The sequence below is a fragment of the Numenius arquata genome, chromosome 11 (assembly GCF_964106895.1).
Source record: "Numenius arquata chromosome 11, bNumArq3.hap1.1, whole genome shotgun sequence".
In the NCBI taxonomy this organism is placed as follows: Eukaryota; Metazoa; Chordata; class Aves; order Charadriiformes; family Scolopacidae; genus Numenius; species Numenius arquata.
In genome coordinates, this window is record NC_133586.1 from 4,106,066 (window position 1) to 4,124,942 (window position 18,877).

At 41.6% G+C, this 18,877-nt stretch overlaps 1 protein-coding gene across 1 annotated transcript in view; it reads left to right on the top strand.

The window, feature by feature from the left end:
- ADAMTS17 (ADAM metallopeptidase with thrombospondin type 1 motif 17) overlaps nt 1-18,877 on the top strand; it is a 185,713-nt gene that overhangs the window by 79,408 nt on the left and 87,428 nt on the right. Inside the window, exons 9-10 of the mRNA XM_074155909.1 lie at nt 13,974-14,114; nt 15,402-15,552. Coding sequence (XP_074012010.1) covers nt 13,974-14,114; nt 15,402-15,552 — 292 coding nt within the window. The remainder of the gene's footprint in view (nt 1-13,973; nt 14,115-15,401; nt 15,553-18,877) is intronic.

The following is an 18,877-nucleotide window of genomic DNA, read 5'->3' on the forward strand; positions in this document are numbered from 1 at the left end:
TTTGAAGTGTAGCAGAGGCATGAGTTAGTCCCGCATTTATCAGGCAGGTTCTGCCTGACCTAAATTTCTGTGGCATGTTTTTCTTCGTTGCTATTGCAAAAGTACATGAATTAATTGCCAGGAAGCAATCTGTCCCCAGATTACTTTTTACCTCCCAAAAGGCATTAAAACCAACAGTACTAAAGTTGCGGAATCAAACGTGTAGAAGCACTGAAGTCTCAGTTTCAGGGTTATCCGGACAACTTCAATTTTAACTCTAGTCCCTCTGTCTTGCAAATGAGGCCAAACTTCTATGCACAGGGTAGTATTAAAGACTCTGGTTTAACACATGCCCACAGGCATCATATTCACTCCTGTGCATGAATGTTTTACTAGAGAGACCTTGCAAAGAGGTGCCCATCCTGTCAGCCTGTAGGGTACTATCCATTTACGTGATGGTTGAGGGATGCAGCCTGTGGCTGACAGGATCTGTCTTGTCACTGGGTATATCACTCCAGTGGCATTGCTGGCAGTTTGGATGTAGACTCTGCCTTGTGGTGGAGAGCTGTGGTGCAGTTCCCTCTGTGCCTTTGTAAAACCCTGTGTGACTGTTTTGACCATACTGCCAAAAGACAATGTGCTGGAATTCATCTATCTACATTTGTAAGGGTTGAAAATCAAGGTCAGTTGGATCCCAAGGAGGACTGGAGCCAGAGGCAATCCCATGCAAGCTTTACTCTAGCAAGCTCAGGTACTGTGTTGCTGCACCAAGAGTTGCTCAGTAGCTGGGTAGTTTGATTTGGGCAGTTACTGCCTCAGCTATACTCTACTAGTACCAGCACTCTCCATTTTAAGTCTCGCAGGAGTATGTCACTGTTCCCGTATATTGCAGTCGCAGGATTCCTGGGAGTGACTGATTGCCGTGTAGATGCACCCTGAGGCTGGCCAAAAATGCTGGCAACAGTCCGTACCCACCCTGGAGTTGCTAATTTTATTTTCTGCCATTTGTGTTGTAAATCTGTTGTGGAATGTCTCTCTCTGTTCCCAGGCTCCCTTTTCTTGTTCCCCTCCTCCCAGGTTTCATTCTTCTTCCACAGATAATTGCAAGCACATTTTCACAGTTAAGTTGCCCTTCTCTGTACAACTCCAAAAGGACATAATGGAACACTGTTTCATCATGTATTCTTTAATAATGTATTCTGGTTTAGAGAGAGAAGTAGGTATAGCCTAAAATCTCAGGATGTGCTTCTTCCACTTTTGGCAACAATACTGAGAGGTCTGTTTTAGACAAAAAAAATTATGCACCTAAGTAGCTTGATAATAGCTTTCTGAAAACTGTGTCCTAAGTTAGTCAAAAGGAAGCAGAGATCAAAGGCAGATATAAATCTAAACATATGTAAACAAAAAAATCAGAGGAGACTTCTTCAGGCATGGATGGTTTGACCTGGGGAAGACGTAGTAATGGAGCACCACTAAAGAGAAGGTGTGTTTGCCCGACGTAATACAGTACAGAATACCTGAGTAAGTTAATTTGAATCCCAGAAGTAGAATATCCCTGTTGTATTAACCTTGGCTGGACAAGCTAGTTTTGCAATGACAGTAGGATATCACACGGAGAAAAGTCACATAAAGAAAATCACATACAGAAATCATATAGAGAAAAAGAAGATTGGGAAGGAGAAATGGAGAGGTTCAAGTAGTATTATGTGCCAGAATCTGGATAATAGGCCTGGTTTGGGGTGAGGTTTTTTAGTTGTATGTAAAACTGCAAGATATTTACAGGTGTGGTTACTGAACCTGCTAATCCTGGCATGGTGGTGGGGTACCATCCCTCTACCATGCATTTCTTTTCTCACCCTTGTATCTTCCAAGTTTAATAGTTTATTTACTGTATTGGAATGTGACCACATTGGAACTGGGCGTGGGAATGTCCACCTCCCATTGCTTTCTGGACTCCGGTGTCAAGCATTAGTGTGGTTCTGGGCAAGGGTTTCTATGGTTTTACTCCACGCTTTGTGAAGGATTTCTGTGTAATCCCTAGTGAGACAACATTCTCTTGCAGTCCCTCTAATTTCTTTGTTTTTGAGCATCTTGTACAGCGTTACTTAACATAATAAAACTGCACCAAGCAGGCAAACGACAGTCATTTAGAAATTCCCAGACAACACAATTTTCGCTTAATCAATAGCTTTGTGGCTTTGCCAGCTGTGTCTTTCTTTTTGAAGGCTTATTCTGCTGAGTAAGCCAAGGCCACGTTAAATAGCTGGGCCATAATGATTTGGCAAATCTTGCATATGCTTCCTGCTACAAGGGTTCTGGTTTCACACTTCATTGGCTTTGCTGGCAACAGCCTTGTGCACCCAGTGACCTAAAACACAGGGACAGTACAAATCCCCATTGTGCAACCGCTACACTACACACCAACACAGGAAATATTAGGTTCGCAAGTGCCATTTACCAAATAATCTTTTTTTTTTTTTATACAAGGGCAGCAATCTAGCTTAAATATTTACTTTTCCGCTAGCAGTTGGGTTCCAATAGCCTGTAACCTATGCTGTCTGCCTGGCCTGCTGAGTTCAACAGGTTCCAGGTGAAAATGACTGCAGAGCTGAGGAAGGTGATAAAGCCCAGACTGACACTTGGAAAAGCCTCTGATAGTAACTCAGCAGCAGCAACACCAGTGGAAATGTTGTTGCCTCTAAAAATGTGGTTCCCTTTACTGTTATGTCAGTGGAAGGCTGCACTGTAGTGGAACAAGATTGGCTGCCTTTTGGCCAACAGTTGTGTTGGGGAATAAAATTCAGCAAAAAGAGTTTACTAGGCAAACTAAATAAATGGGCTTTCTTTATTTTCACTGATCCCTTTCCATTTGCAAAATCCTCCCTACATGAGATGCTGGGCCTCTTTCCATTGCTAGATCCAACCCAGCAGGGTTTTGTCATCTATGTCTTTACTTGAACCCGCAGTTTCCAAAAAAGAGAATAATAATCCACAGTTTTCTCAGCTTTCTGCTTTTGTTCTTGTTTAGGTAAAACAAATCAAAGCAAAAGGCATCTGATCATAATGGTTTGTTCTCACATACTTGAAAAATTTCCTTCCTGCTGGGCTCTAATTAGCTTAGAGTGTTAAGCCTTAAAAATTAGTATTTCTTCCTATACTTTCTTTCTCTGCTCCGAAGTCCACTGAGATGCTCATTTTGTATGCCAGATCTTATCCACATATGAGACAGCTGGACCTTTCTGAAATTTCTGATATCCACCCTCTGGGAGCTGACTCTCACCTGCCAGTGAGAGTCCAAAGCCTACCTGTCTCTTCCACCTGCTGCCACCTGGGCTCCCTTCCTACCACCCTGCTGTTGACCGGCATCACTCCGGAGATACCTGGCACTTTATTAGCTATCTAATCTGGCATTTTAATTATACACATTAAAACTAGACAGGATAAAGAAATGCTCCCTGGAAACAGTTTCCTTCTTAGTTTAGGTAGTCTTTATACTTAGAAAAAGAGTCTGTCCTTCAAAAGCACAGCTTTCTCTTTCTCTCTCGAAAACACAAAACTGCTAGCACCTTTCAATGGGTAAATTCTTTCCTGTCTTGCACTTCCTTTATCTCAAGAAAAGCTGCTTGCTATGTAACGTGGGATACATTTAGCCCAAGAGGGCAGAACTCTTCCTTAGTGGCCATCATGAGCCACCATGGTCATCAATAGTCAATTTTTGATAAAAATGCGGATTGCCTGGGTTTAGTAGCTTTAAAGTAATGTGGCAAACTGGCTTTTCCTACAGGAACATTATAATAATGACTTCGTCGTCTGCTTTTCTGCTTGTGTGCACAAACATCAACTCGCATCTTCTCATTTCACGTGTCATCCTCTCTACTGGGTATATTTTTTTACCTCTTTCTCCATTATTTCACTCTGTTATTGACACCTTTTCAATACTAATCCAGATATGATCATAGAATGGTTAGAATTGGAAGGGGCCTTAAAGATCATCTAGTTCCAACCCCCCCCTGCCATGGGCAGGAACATCTTCCACTAGACCAGGTTACATTGATACCAAGCCATAATTTCAAGGTTCCTGTTTGATATCCAGTCTCTGCCTACTGATCAAATGAGTGAGACTAAGTAAGATAGCATGCTGAGCTTTTAAATTCATTTATGAACAGATAAGGCCAGATGGTTCTGAGATTATGAATTATTTTCCCGGCTGCACCATTATGAACAATCCCAAGAGTTTAGGGAGCTGGAATATAGGAGGAGCATTACCGAAAGAAAGTTTCCGTAAGGATGGGGAGCACTCCTGAGTGATGGAAGTGACTGTACAAGGATACCGCTGCAAAGGCCGTGTCCTTATAGCAAATGTCTTCAGCTGAACTATTGCAGACTGATCTATTGCTGTATTATAACTGCAACTAATACAATTGGATCATACATTTCCTATGCAATATTTTTACTAAACAGCTGCTTTTTTTTTTTTAATTCTTGCAAGTGAAAGAGAGCACAACAGGTTTGTTACTGTCCACTACAGTCACCTGTTATTTTGGTGAATCAGTGTAAGAGAGTCACATAGGATGGATTTCTTCTTGCACTGAATCTGCAAGCCTGCAGTGATTGGCAACACAGACCAAGAAAAAAAGAATAAGAGAAATAGGCTGAAAAATACTTGTTTCTGTGAAAATAACTTCTGCTGCTCTGGGAGCTGTATCCACTGGCTTGTCTGCGGACTTCAGAAGCCTCGATGCTGATAGAATTATATATATTACAGTTACTTCACACCTCTTTGCCTTTTGATATCGGCCATCTCCTCATTCCCACCTCCGGGAATGGAGAATTCATCTCCTGGTGTGGAGAAGACAGCCAGCATTCCTGACTCCTACAGTGCATTTCCCAGGCTGCCACGCTCAGCAGTGGGTGGCTTCCTGATGGGGTAGAGTGGGGGACATCTGTGGTTACTTGTGTTGCACATATTTGGCAAATATGCTCCACTGTTGCTCCCGTCTCCTTGCTTTTAAGGGTGTCTCATGTTGTATCTCTTCATTCAGGTTTGACCCTCAGTCGTTAATGTAGTTGACTGGAGGCTTTCACTGGTTTCACGGGAGTTTTTTAAAAGCCCACTCGAGTGATTGCATGCAAGAGATTCCCCTTGGGTTGCTGACACTTTGAGTGACAGACCCGTCAGCCGTTCTTACTGAGCTTTTGTCTGTCTTCCCTGGTGGGTGGGAAATCCCACCCAGCTATCCCAGGGTTTTGTCTTTTTTCCACCCTACAATTTATATTCCCTTTTCATCTTCTGAGGAAATGCATGTCACATTTTCTGTGGTCTCGTTCTCACCCACTCCAGGCAGTGCTGAAAGCAAACAGCTTGTTACCCTTCAGCATCTTACTTGTGTGACGCACCAGGGTGCTTTCTGTATACAAGGAGCTGCAGATGGAGCAATGGAGCACAGCAGCCTCTGCTCACCAGAAAAGAGAAATAAGCAGTCTTTCTTTGCCCACCACTGTTTCGTTCATAGTCACTGTGCTCCTGCTTCAACAGTTCCCTGTTTTCTGAAATCAGACTGAAGCAAGTGAGAGAGCATTTTTTATGTCCAAGAAGTGGATTATATCTTCTGGAGGGCAAGGAAACAGCTTAGTGCATACGTTTTCATGGGGTTGCTACCCTTTGGCCCTCAGATAACTTTATTCTTTCTTTAGGGTCACAGCTCAGCTCTGATCATGACAAGTAGCCAACGTCTCTTCATTGGTAGCTTCATACTTTACTTTGCATCTTTAGAAGTCTTCCTTCAGAGTGACAGGATTCTGACCAGGACAGGACCCCGTCTGTGCTGGGAGAGTTGGTACTGAATGGTTTACACTACGCTGTGTATTCACAGTCCTTTCTGATCCTGAATGCGTACTGCTGGAGCTACTCAGGTTGACAGCTCTCACATTTAGAGATTTGTGTTAGATACTACATGGGACGTGGAAAGGACTGAGCATTAAGATCAGAAAGAAGAAGAATGTTTTCTTCAGGTAATGCTACCTCTTCAATGTGGACTTTTCACCAAGTTTATTTGTGCCTATATTGATCAACTTTAGCTTTTTCTAGGACTTTATGTTTGGTGGAGCACTCCTTTTTTTGCTAAATGGTACACTACCCTCTGCATTCTCAGAACCTGCTGATTCTTACCAGAAACACTCTGAAGGTTTTTCAGGAAAAGGTTGCTATGCTGGGCCCACATCCTACAAATTAGATGCAGTGGAGGCAGGCCTTCGGACGGTAAGTGTTCAGTTGCATCGCAGCTGGATTCCTGCATCTTACCAAAAGTCTTGGAATACATCAGGCACTGCCTGCCCCGCGCTGAATCAGCCCCTCTGCAAAACAGCAAGGATTCTCAAGAGAGAATCGCATGAGCAAATCTCCGCTGGAAAAAGTAGTCAGTAGTGTGAGCATGTGATATTATTGCTGGGGAGAAGATCATAAGGTGATTCACCCTATTCTTCATGGCCCTGGTCTAACTTCCATCAAAAGGACTGTCATTGATGTCAGTGGCGTTTGGCCAGCTCTGTGACAGGTGTCTAGGACCACGTGGGCAGCAAGCTTTTAGGTGAAATGTTGGAGCGAGTAAAAGGCCACACTGCCTGTTCCTGCCATGTTAGTCTCTCGTGTGTGCTATCTGTCCCTTGCGGCACAGGCTCATACTTGCTGCCTTCCAGATTCCATGGCAAAAGAACTAATTCTTTTTAAATGAAAACCATATCATAAAGGGCTGGATCTGTCATGCAGCTGAATAAACCACCGCTTTCCACCCTGTTATTCACTATAGGCATTCGTGTGTTCTCACTCGCTGTTGTTGATTTCTTGGCTGCTTGATGAGTAGATAACCATATAAAATATCTGGTTACTTCATTATTGGCGAGTGACATAAACTTGGTTATGAAAACAAGAGTCCAGTAGTCATGGCTCCCTTTAAATGTTGTCTCTTCTGATAAAAAAAAAAAACCAACCAATAGCTCAGCAGCCCTCCTGTTCTAGATAACGTTATGTACACAATGACCATCTTTGATTACTTCAGATGTTTTAAGTAGGGTCATCTCCCTCTCTTCATCACAGCTTCCCAGAGTACCTCCTGACAGCTTCTGAAATAGTTGAGTTATATTTAAGTGACTGTGTTTACATGTTTGAAAAGCACAAGGTGAAAAAGCCTGTTTTCCATTAATCCAACAGTATTAGTGACTGTTGTTTTTGTAAGACGGTTACACAAGCTGTTTCATTGCCTCCTCCCCAGCGCAGCTCACCTCAGCACATTTCCCCGGCATTTGTTAGTTTGCCCTTCATCCATGCCTCACTTGGACTCCCTCCTGACCTCTCTGTCTGTCTCTGCCTCTCTTGGGTTGCTTTGCAGATTCAGACCTTCCTAGGTCACTCTCTTAAACTTACTATCCTTATTTTGCACTGCAGTTCCTATTATAATTCCAGCTCTAATGAGCAACTCCATTTCACTGCTGCCTCTCTTATGCCTTTATTCTCAACTGGTTGCAAACCTCGTAACTTGCAAGATATCAGCATTTTATATTGAAATGTTAAACATGTTGAACCAGTTCAGAAGTAGGCATCTTTCCAGTGATGCAGCTTCAATTTCAAACGTTAATAAAAATTCCTAACATTGAATTCTATTTGGGACTGGACGGCTCACAGGCTTGATTATGTGATATACTGTCTCCCACTTCTAAGTTGCTGGTTCAAATCCAGCCCAAGTCAGTAGCTGCTGAGAACTGTTGACGTACGTTCTCTGCTTAGTGACCTGTATTGATTTGAGTTTAATGGCCGTGTTTAATGTTCTCAGCTGTCAGCCACACACCCCGCATAACCTCCTTCCATACCGCCATCTTCCTTTGTGGTTGAGATTGGATGGACTATAGAGACGGGACTCCCTTCCCAACCGTTCATGGAGACCCGATAGGAAGTGGGAAGGGGGAGGAATTTTGTCTTTCAGTTATGTCCTTCTTATAGATAAACAGATGGCATTTGTGCCCACAACATGTCTACATAAGCAGCTTTCATGGGGCACTGTCATCCTGCCCACACTGAAATGCCAGAGCAGATAAATTATAGTTCTCCCTTCCCTCTCACACTATGCCATGATGTTGTCCATTCTGCCCTCCCTTTGCATTTATATTTCTCCAGTGGGGTTTAGAAATAAATCTTGTGCCTAATTCTGGCTCTGCAGTTAATGCTAGATTAGCTCTGGGTGAGTTCATGGCAAGCTGGGTCACAGGGAATGACTTCTCCCATATGCTCTTTGAGAAGGTCAGTAGTGACCTACCTTGCTGTGATGTGCAGCTCCTGGTACTGCATTGTAGCTCTCAACAATTCACTGTTGCCTTGCAGAAACAGAGCCTTTTAGAGAACTTCTGCCGACTGAGAGCCTCCTGTTATAAACACAGGTAGAGAAAAACATGCTTCCCAGCAAAAAAAAGGTCAGCCAAGAATGTAAATACCTTAGTGGCCCCACTGAGCTTCCACTTGGAGCGAGAGATCACAGCCTTCTGTCCCTTTCTGTATTTGGGACATTGCTGTAACAAGGCCCTTTGCTCAATTCTTTGAGTCCATGTTGGTCTGCAGGGCAAGTGGCCCCAAGGAGCTCGCTCTTTTTAATGTCTTGCCGAGTTTACACGTAGCAGCAGTTTGTGAGTTGGTTCTTCAGGAAAAGAAAGACTCTCCCTTGGATTTCTCTGTCTGTAGAAGTGAGAGACAAACCACTGTCCTCATTTCTTTCTTGGTAGCTGGACAGCCTTGCTGTTCCTTGGAGAAATGGTGACTTTGAGGTTAGTGCCAATTGTGTGGAACACAATCGATTGTGTGTTGTGCAGGAGTTTAATAAGCAGCTGGGGTGAGAGCCAGCTTGTCTTGGGTAGCCTTGCTAGTCCTAAGTGTCACTGGTTTCTAAAGTGAACCAGCGTTTGACCCACCCTCAATCATTTTCAGACAAATGGAATGGTTTGGCTTTCACGGGGAAGCTATGGAGAAGCTCTTACTAACAGCCAGCTGAAGGGCTTATTTGGAATAGAGGGTTTGTAGAAGGTCACGGTGTTTCCACTTCTGGGTGTGGTTTTTTCAGACTTCTCTTCTTCATAGTTTTTCCTTTCACTTGCTACCCTCTTTCTGCTTTTTTCTGAAGAAAAGCCCTTCTTTTACTGTTCATGGTATTTTCTATCAAACTTGCCTTTTGCCCCTACTTCATCATCTCTCCCCACCAGCAGGGGAGCGCACGATGATAATCCTTGGGATTTCTCAAATGGTCTGTTACCAGCCACAGTTACAGCTGTTGAAAAAATTTAAAACGTCTCCTAAATCAGTTTCCCCGAGCCCCTGGGGTTATCCTCAAACTCGGATTTGGGGCTTTTAATAGGAAACCTATTGAGAGTCGTAGTGATTCTGATGAAGATTTGTGTACGTGACCTTAAGAACTAGGAGGTGCAACGCACAGTGCATTGAAGGCAGTAGGAGGCTTTCCACAGGCTTTGGTGCTCTTTGGCTCAGGCTGTTAAAGAATAACAGGAAACATTGGTAAATGCACCGAGGGTAAACAAAGCAGTTTAGTTACATTAACTGTCCAGAGGAGAAGCTCCACTAATGACTGAAACAAACAAAGCAAGTGCATTTATTTAGCATTGCTGTGAGAAAACAAACGGCTGTTAATTGTATTTAGCTAAAAAGGGTTACACAAGAAATTGGCCGGCTCAGGCCCAGAGTGTAATTCTGGCATCCTGACCCATTTCTGATTGCTGCGTAGACTCTGACAGAGAATAGTGTCCTGGAAAGGAGCACAGACTTCAGAGAGACCAGGCCACTGAGAGACTGCATGCTCTTTTTTTTATTCATAGCGATCCTGCTTTAAAGTCTCCTTCTACAAAAAAGCAGCATCAAAGAGATCTGTTGTTGCTGCCTCCCTGTGACTCCTGATAAAATTTGCCTTGCTGTGATTATGTTAACGATCAGAACTCAAACTGGTCAGTCAGCTTGGTTCTGGACTCACATATGATGAGCAACAATAAATATGCTGCAGGACTCCTTTGGTGACGCCTTAGTGTCTTTAACTGATAACTAATGCATTATTTATATTAGAAAAGAAGCTGGAGCGTGAAACCAGAGTCCCGTTGTGCTTACTCTGAATAAACATAGAATGAAAGGAGTTTAAGGGCTGACAGTCTAAGCTGTTCTTGCTTGCCTTTGTGCAATCTCATTGTCTTCAGGAGGAGAACGTGAGGAAACGAAGGCTGGAATCTACCCTGTGCTTAGAATGGAGCTAGTGACTGCGGTAATAACAGCACAAAGTGAAATCAGGTCCTGCCCATCTGTAATGGCTCTGCTGGCTTTGTGGTGTAAAAGATAACACGAAGCATGTGTTTACTGCTCCTGATAAAATAGATAGTCATGACTCGGAGAGCACTGAGGACAGTGGGTTTGCAGGGTCATGTAGTGCCATTTTGACATTCCTGCTTCTAATCTAAGAGCCATTCTTATCGGCTCTTTTTTCAAGATCTGTTCATGTAAGAATAGAACTCCTTCCCATGGCAGAATATTTCAAGCGACTGATTATCTGCTTCTAATTCCATGCGAACTTCTGAATAGCAGGTAAGATTAGATGATCACAAAGAAAATGCAAAGTACTGAATCAGCGCTTGCACTGCTGTTCACTACAAATGCTGTGTCTGATTTATTTCTCTTAAAAGGAAGGGGACTATTCATTAGTGAAAAGAATCAGCGTGGCATTACATTTACTATGTGTTTAGGAAAAACTGATCCCTTTGATGTAGCTGGAGACCCTTGAACTTTAGAAAAGAATGTGTTAGCATGCTAGGGTATGCCTTAGTCCTGCAGGTCATTTAATCCTTTCCTCAAGTGGGTCATTGTAAGGTAAAGTAGATGCTGGGAAAAGTTCTGTACTGCCAATTAAAACAGGCTCCAAAGGTGTTGCTGGTTTCATTCTACCAGAAACTCATCACAGAGAGGCCAGTAGAGGTTGCCTGTGTACCTTGAGGCCAGATCCCAGGCTAATATAAACTGGCATGGTTCTTTTGACTTTGCTTTATACCAATAGCTCAGGCTCAATTCCTTTATGCTTATGACTTTTTTGAAGTATTTCTGTTGAGAAATCAGGAATGATTCAGAAAGGTGTCGATTTCCACACATGTAAGAACTGAACGTATTTCAGAAGCAGCCTGTAAATAGCTCTGAGATGTGAGTTCTGACTCAGTCTTTATAGAAAATACTTTCTATCTGCCTCAGACACCTCTGCAAAATCAAAGCTGAGTAATGAATGTTAGCCTCAGCACTTCTTCTAGGCAGACATCTTTCATGAGGTCACGTTTAAAATAAAATTAAGGGCAGGAATGTACTAATTGGTAACTGGTACCCTTGGTGTTTGCCAACAAAAAATCCCACTTTCAAGAAATTTAGCAAAGAATAAATGAAGTAAATCAGAAAGCTAAGGCATTTCTTAATTAACAACTCTAGACCAAACACTAGTCTTTTGTGGAAGAAATAAAATCAGGGAGCCTAAAACACTTTGAAAGTCAGGAAGATGGTTTGTTTTCACCCTTTTTAAGTGGAACAGCTGAGGTGCCGACCAGGAGGCCATTCAGGAAGCTGTCAGAATGGCAGAGCTGCCAAGTCTCGTCCCACAGAAGCTCTGACAGAGTAGAAACCTGAAGGACTCAACTTTGAGTCTCAGCATGGTGGCAGTCACAAGGCAGGAAAGCTGAAAGAAACTGTGGAACCCACCTCATTTCCATTAGAAAAGTTAACAGGGATAACTGCATGCCCACAAGCCTTCTCAACTGGCATTTTTGAGCAAGCTTTCCTCTGGAAGGTTTCCAGCAAGCTTACATACCTTGGCTTCGTGGCACTTAGCCCTTCCTTTCCTGACTTTTAGGAATACAAACTTTAGATGGACTTATTTGCATTGGAGGAATACTGCTGGAACTTTCTTCCTAGCATGTGAAGAGTTTTCTCTGTGTGTAGAAACAACACGGGTGAAATATTTGGGGTGAAATCCAGGCTCCATTGAAGTCAATGGCAAAACTCCCATTCACTTCAGTGGAGCAGGAATTTCACTCTTTACTGTTTTGAAGTTAGAGTTACTAATAGACTGTTAAATTATTCCTGCGTGCATCAAACAAAATGGGCTTGATTTTAATGTTTCTGCTGTGTTCAAAACCCACAAATGTTTAAAAACAAGAATAACTAGGAACTTCTGAGTCGAAAAATTATGTTAAATGTAGTTTTGCTAGAAATAATAATGTCCCTGGAGATAAACCTAAAATAATAGACTCCACCGTGTAATCTTCACTTTAAGCTAAAAATAGCATAGATGGTGGTTTAATCTAAGCCATAATTATCAAACTGTTTAAGCCGGTTTTGGTTCATTGCAACTCGAAATGTATGTCATGTTTAGGCTTTGAATGGTTGAGTCCCAAAACTGGAGAGAAGCAAAGCCAAGAGCACAGTCAGAAAGCAAACAGGAGCCTCTGATTTGTGGAGAAATAGCATGGATTAAATTGTCCAACACCATATTTAAAAGGACTGCTCCTGGCTTGCTCAGTCCAGCCAGCTGGAGACCTAGTGAGTTCCTATTAATCGGTGTTTTCAGCCCCAAATTGGTGACTGTTATTTTGCTAGAAAGCGATGCTGGCCATACAAGGCATCTTTTATCTGAAAGCCATTTTCCATTTCACATTGGACTAGAAGGAAGAATGTTAACATTTCAAAATATTATTATTCTGTGATTAAAAAATGGTTTTAATGATCATTTCAAAGTAGGATGGGAAGCTTAACTCACTCTTGCTGCCAGGTGGCATGTTACGATGGGCTGAGTGTACGACTGACAGCCAGGACTTCTGATGTTTCACCGATTTGGCAGGTGAACTTGGTCACATTGGTTATCCCACCTTTGCCACCGTGAAGGCTCTTCATGAGGACCTACGCTTCAGCAGCACAGTGTCACCTTCCTAAAGTGGCAGCAGAGGTTTATTCTGAACAGTGATTTACAGTAGCAGCCCAATGGTAGAGATTCCACTAGTGACAGAAGGGTCCTGAGTGGGAAGTTAAATGATGGAGGTTAAAGTAATACTTTTCTATTTCTGAATACTTTTTGAAATCCTCACTGAATATGTTTGAATTCCTCCATGTATGTTTATACTACACAATCTGCTGTTTGTTTAGATGGCTTGTTTTGCTGAGTAGGACGCATTCTGTTCTGGCTGAGGCTGGCATGGGACAGTCTTGGTGCTTGTTTGGACAATGCTTGCAGAAATGAAGGCTTGATTCTGCCTCGGGCTCCTATCTGAGCATTGCTGGTGGAGAGTCACAGACTAATTTAGGTTAGAAGGGCCACTGAAGGTCATCTGGTCCAACCCACTGCTCAAAGAAGGATCAGCTTCAAAGTCAGATGAGACAGAGATTGTACAGTACCACAAATTTAGACAAATGTTTTTCCTAAAGGTAAAGTTATTCCAAATTCACACTGACACAACAACAAAATTGGCCCATCTCTAGTATTAATTTGTTGACCATTTTCTCAGTATGATTATAGGGACCATATCTATTAAATTTGAGAAAGCAATCCAAAATTTTCAATAAATACTAGCTGTGATACTCTAGCAGATATCCTTCAGCTGTGCTACATCACTTCTCCAGGTTCACTTCTCGGGAACCCTCAAATAGTTACATTTCCTGGCAGGAAGGTCCATAAGAAGCACATTTAAAAGTTTCAAGCACACAAATACCAATACCTTTGTGAAATTAAGGAAACTGATAAATTAAAGGAATCTGTATTTTATTAATGAAGCAGGTACCCGGGACAGTAGGTAAATGATTCTGTGTTGTATGTGCAGCCTGTTTTCGACTTGTTAATTGCTGAGACTGTCATTACTAAGTCCAATGGGAAATGAGAAACTCACATCATAAGTTGACAGCTTTTTTTTTGTCTTGTTTTGTTTTAATCAAACAGCATGGGAATGAGCCATGATGATGATCATCAACCCTGCGCAGGGAGATCTCATATTATGTCTGGAGAATGGGTGAAAGGCAGGAACCCAAGTGACCTTTCCTGGTCTTCATGCAGCCGAGACGACCTTGAAAACTTCCTAAAGTAAGGATTTTGCTGATTATCAAAAATCCTATCAGGCAAGAATTCCATGTGTTATAGAAAAATTGTGTGCGTGTGTCATTAGGGTGTGCAAGTTTCAATCTGTCTCCATTACGGTAACCCCTTTAAAAACTGAGGTTTGCAGAGAGGTAGAAGAATTATGTGCAGTTGTCAATGTACTTGATAGCTTCTTAAAAACAATCCCAGATCACCTTCATTTTAGAAAAAATACCCTTTGTGTTTGCAATGACAAAAAGTCTGCGTTTAGATGGCCTGAAAAAATCTCCACTGCCAGCTTTATGCTGTGGCTTTTACTGTCACTCTTGTTATTAAATAGCTTTTATTTTATGGAAAATTTATTTTGCCTGAAGATAACGCGGTCGTGTTTTTTCACTCCTCAGTGAGTGTTGGTCTTACACAGTTCACTATAAACTTCTTTCCCACTGCATCCATATTTCAGTTCATCATATTCAGCAGTTCAGGAAGGATTTCTGTCCTGCTGCTTGTTAACTCTCATGTACTATGGCAAGCACTAGAATTGTCCGAACTCTGGAATTGTGGTCTTAAACCTACAGTGCAGCTCTCTGACAAACAGCATTTGGCACAGTGGCCAGTGCTTTTGTTGCTAGAAATGGATTCAGCATGGAAAATTCCTCACGCTGGGGATTAGAAGTGGGAGACAAAGGAAAATAATGAAAGAAATTGGGATATCTACTGTCACTTTAAAGGTGTGAAGTTGAAAAAGAAGTTGCATCTGAGCTCACTCTGGTCCTTGATAGAGGGGAGATGACAAAGTGATATTCCAGTTTGTAAAAGATTGTTGTGAAAGCAAAGGGAAAAATCTTTCCTTTATGTCTGTAATGGCTAAGAAAAGAAGTCAAGGGCTTAAAATTCAGCTAAGGGGATTCAGGTGAGACATGATAGAAGACTTTCTAGCTGTCTTTGTCAGGCTCATGAAGCTTTGGACGAGATATCTTGAGGGCAGAACTGAGTCTCCATCAGATTTTTAGGAGTAGTTTAGACGAATGTTTAACCCAGAATGATATGAATATAGCCAATTCTGCCTTGAGGCCTGGGGCCAGGGATGAGTTCCCACGGACCTTTCTATCCATAGTTTTCAATGATTTAGAAGGCTTCCAGGTATATACTGGGAAAAGTTGCCACTGTTTCACATGAGGTCATCAGATTCCCTGTTAAAGAGAGGACAGCAGCTTCTCTACAGCAGTGATCTAACACTCCAGTTCAAACGTGCTTTCCCTTAAAGGCATATTTAATTCTCACGCTCCACAGGTCCAAGGTCAGCACCTGTTTGCTGGTAACAGACCCCCGAAGCCAATACGCGGTGCGGCTCCCTCACAAGCTGCCTGGAATGCACTACAGTGCCGATGAACAGTGCCAGATACTTTTTGGGACCAATGCTACATTCTGTAAGAATATGGAGGTAAGAGCTTGTGGGGGGTACCTGGAAACAAGGTGGGAAGCGGAAATAAAGCTGTCAAGCACTGGCAAAGAAAAGGAGCCTGTACTTTCCTCAGAACTACTTAATGGGATTTTCAGCGTGTTCAATAATATTGATACAAAACCAGTAGTCAAACTCCCTTCGTGCTGACAGCACATTTGTATGCAGTCCTCCTTTCCCCACACTGGTCTTATTAATCCCCTAGGGCAGACGCAGAAAAACTTGTGTTTGTACTTGGTCTTAATTTACGGACAGTTCCCTTTTTACACTGTTTTGCTGACGTACTCAGTAGAGATTGTTTTGCTGGCAGTTCAGCTGAGGTCAAAGTCTCTTCTCGTGAGTGCTTGCCGGCTTCCACAGAGTCAGCTTAGGCGACTGTCTGAATCTTTCAGTAAACCTCACCTTCAGACCGTTACAGTGTTCTTAGGAGCTGACTCAGCTCTGTACCAAGAAAATATTAATGACTGCTTGTTTGATAAGGCCATTTAGAGATTTGTGCAGAACTAGGTCCCTTCCTGTGTGTTTTCTAAGCAACATGTTTAGTCAGGATTTGAGTGCAACATGGCTTATATCACATAGTTGGTTGGCAAAATGGAAACACTGATTTTTAGTGTCTCTAGGAGTAGATCGTATTTGAGATGAGGCTGTCTGACTTGTCGTCTGGAATTTAGACAGCTAAATTTTTCCTAAGGTCTTGCATGTAGTTAGACGTCTTCATTCTGACCAAAGCTTGTCTGCATCCCACTTTAGATAGGGACTGGAGAAATACTACTTCCAGTGTGGCCTTGGAGGTATTCAGAAGAAAGTCATAAAGCACTGTGTCCTGTCACCAGCACCAGCTGGCAGCATTCTGTCCTATATAGACAGGCATGAAGCGGGCAGGTTTCTTGCTGTCATTAACTAGCCATTTGTTTTTTTTAGATGTCTCTTATTCCCATTCTGAACAATCTTGGGATTTTAAATCAGTGTTAACAAAGAAAATAATAATTGGTGATAACTGGGGTTTCTAAGTGCCAAATTACTAAAACTCTTGAACACATGTAAGTCCTGGGAACATGCTCTTTGTTTCACATTTGCTGTTTTATTTATTTTGGATTTGGAAACTAGCTAATATAAAACAATAAGAAAAGAATCTGGGTAGGTTGTATTTTCCAGCTCCATCGAGAAAATGCAGACCACCAAGACTACTGTACTGGAAGCAAAGTGTTAGAATATAGGTCTGTAAAGAAAACCCCAGATCTACCCAGGATGACTCAAGTTCTTCCACTTGTGTGGGTGTCACCCAGCTTGACTGGTGTTGGAATAGACATTTGCTATTTCCCGTTGCGATAAAAAACATTCTGTTTCTGGATAGTCCAGTGTCTAATGAGAATGTCAGCCTATTGGTAGGTGGTCAGCGTTTCTCAGGCAGAAATTGCATGTCCAGTCTGGAATTGCTTCAGGGACAAGTTCCTTGCCAGAATAACAAGCCAAGAAGCACTGTTCTTCTCTGTAAGATACAGACAGCAGGTGTTTGTGTCTCCCAAGATTTTTCACCGATCTTATTATTTGACATCTTTACAACACAATAAAAACTGTGCTCTTTCCCTTCTTCACTCCTTTAGTATATCCCAAAGAAAAGCATATTTTGTAAGGACTTCAGTACTTTCTCATGAAAAGCCTTGTAGAACTTCAGCAGATTAAAAACAATTTGCAATCATTTATTTAGAAATATTTTTCTGTTCTGTTCTCTTACATGCATTAAGAGTTAGTATTCATGCTGCGAAGCTTTGGATCAATTATGTCATTTGTCACGTGCCCTTAATTTAAATAAATATTTGCATCCTGTTATGCTACTCTGAAACAGTGTTTGAAGGCTATAGAAGGAAATTCTTTACAGGAAATGACCAGCTTTAATTTTTAAGCCTTCGAAGTTTTTGTTCTTTTCACCTTTGTGTTTCTCATGCTTCATCTGCAGAATACTTGTATCGTAAGTCTCAAAGCTGTCTACAAAAATATGAACCAAAAAAAAAAATTGGCACTAGTCATTGGCATTAGCTGTAGAAATTATTGGCAAATATAGCTGTCTCCTCTTTTAGCCAATGGTAATGTGGTATTTTTAATTCAATAAAGTATTAAAAAAATCCAAATGTAAAAGTAATAAACATTTGACAGTAAATATTTGTTACAAAAAGGAAATAAACTTCAGGAAATGAGCCTGCTCAATCTTTTTATGATTACATATGTCTACTGTCTATTTTCTTATTGAATAAAAGACTTACATTATAACATTTCATTGGAGATAGTTGAGCTACATAATTATATCAGGCAAACTAGAGGACCTATATTCAAAAATGCCACATAATCTGATTGTAGAGTGAATTTCAGAGATTAGATGAATCCAAAATGTTGACATTTTTGAGAAACTGCAGAAACTTTCTGTGCAGTAAGCTCTTTCCCTTAAAGGCATCAAGGCTCAAGTTTTTAAAGGAATGTAATCTCCCTTGCCTTCAGATAGAGTCAGGTGCCTGAATGCTTGGCGGTGTTTGGACCTCAGACACTGGTCAAACTAGATAGTTAATCCATGGGTATTCAATCTTTTCTGGATATTTCAGATTGAATCTCCAAAATTATGCTTCCATGTTTATTTTTAATGATAACTCAGATGGCCAAGTGCAAAATAGTAGCCCTCAGAATGGTAAGTTTGCCAAACCAGGTATCCTGCAGCTATTCTGCTCCAAATTTGCCCAACAAAAATTGAAACACATGAGGTAGGCTCAGCTTTACATAGACTATACCTCTTGACATTCTTTTTAGCTTGCTTGGACATTGCATCTATGTTTTCATATACTAAAATTTTAAAAAATTAACTAATTAACAGCATGAGTATATGATAATTAGCTTAATCATAGCCTGTTGTTGTAATCTATGACCTGCAAGATTTATAATTTAGCGTCTGGTTCTGTAACATCCATGTGAGGTAAGATTTACTAGTGCGAGTCACCTATTTAAGGAGCTGTGGAATCAGGCTTTTGGACTGGATGCTTGTTAGGCAGAGATTAATAAATTTCTATTTATTTGAAAAGCACCATTTCTATCATGGTACCATATGAATAATAAATGGAGAGATTACCTGCCAGCTCCTTGAGGGAATGCAAGTCCATTTTGGTGCGTGCTCTGCTCATAGTTTTATTGGTTTGAGATACATGCAGGTGGCTGGTTTTGGATTAACATTAGGCTGAGTATTAGATGGGTGAGTCCTTGCTTGTCATCAGGAGGGTAAATGCTTTCATGTCTCTGTGGAAGAATTAGTTTTGATCTGAGGAAC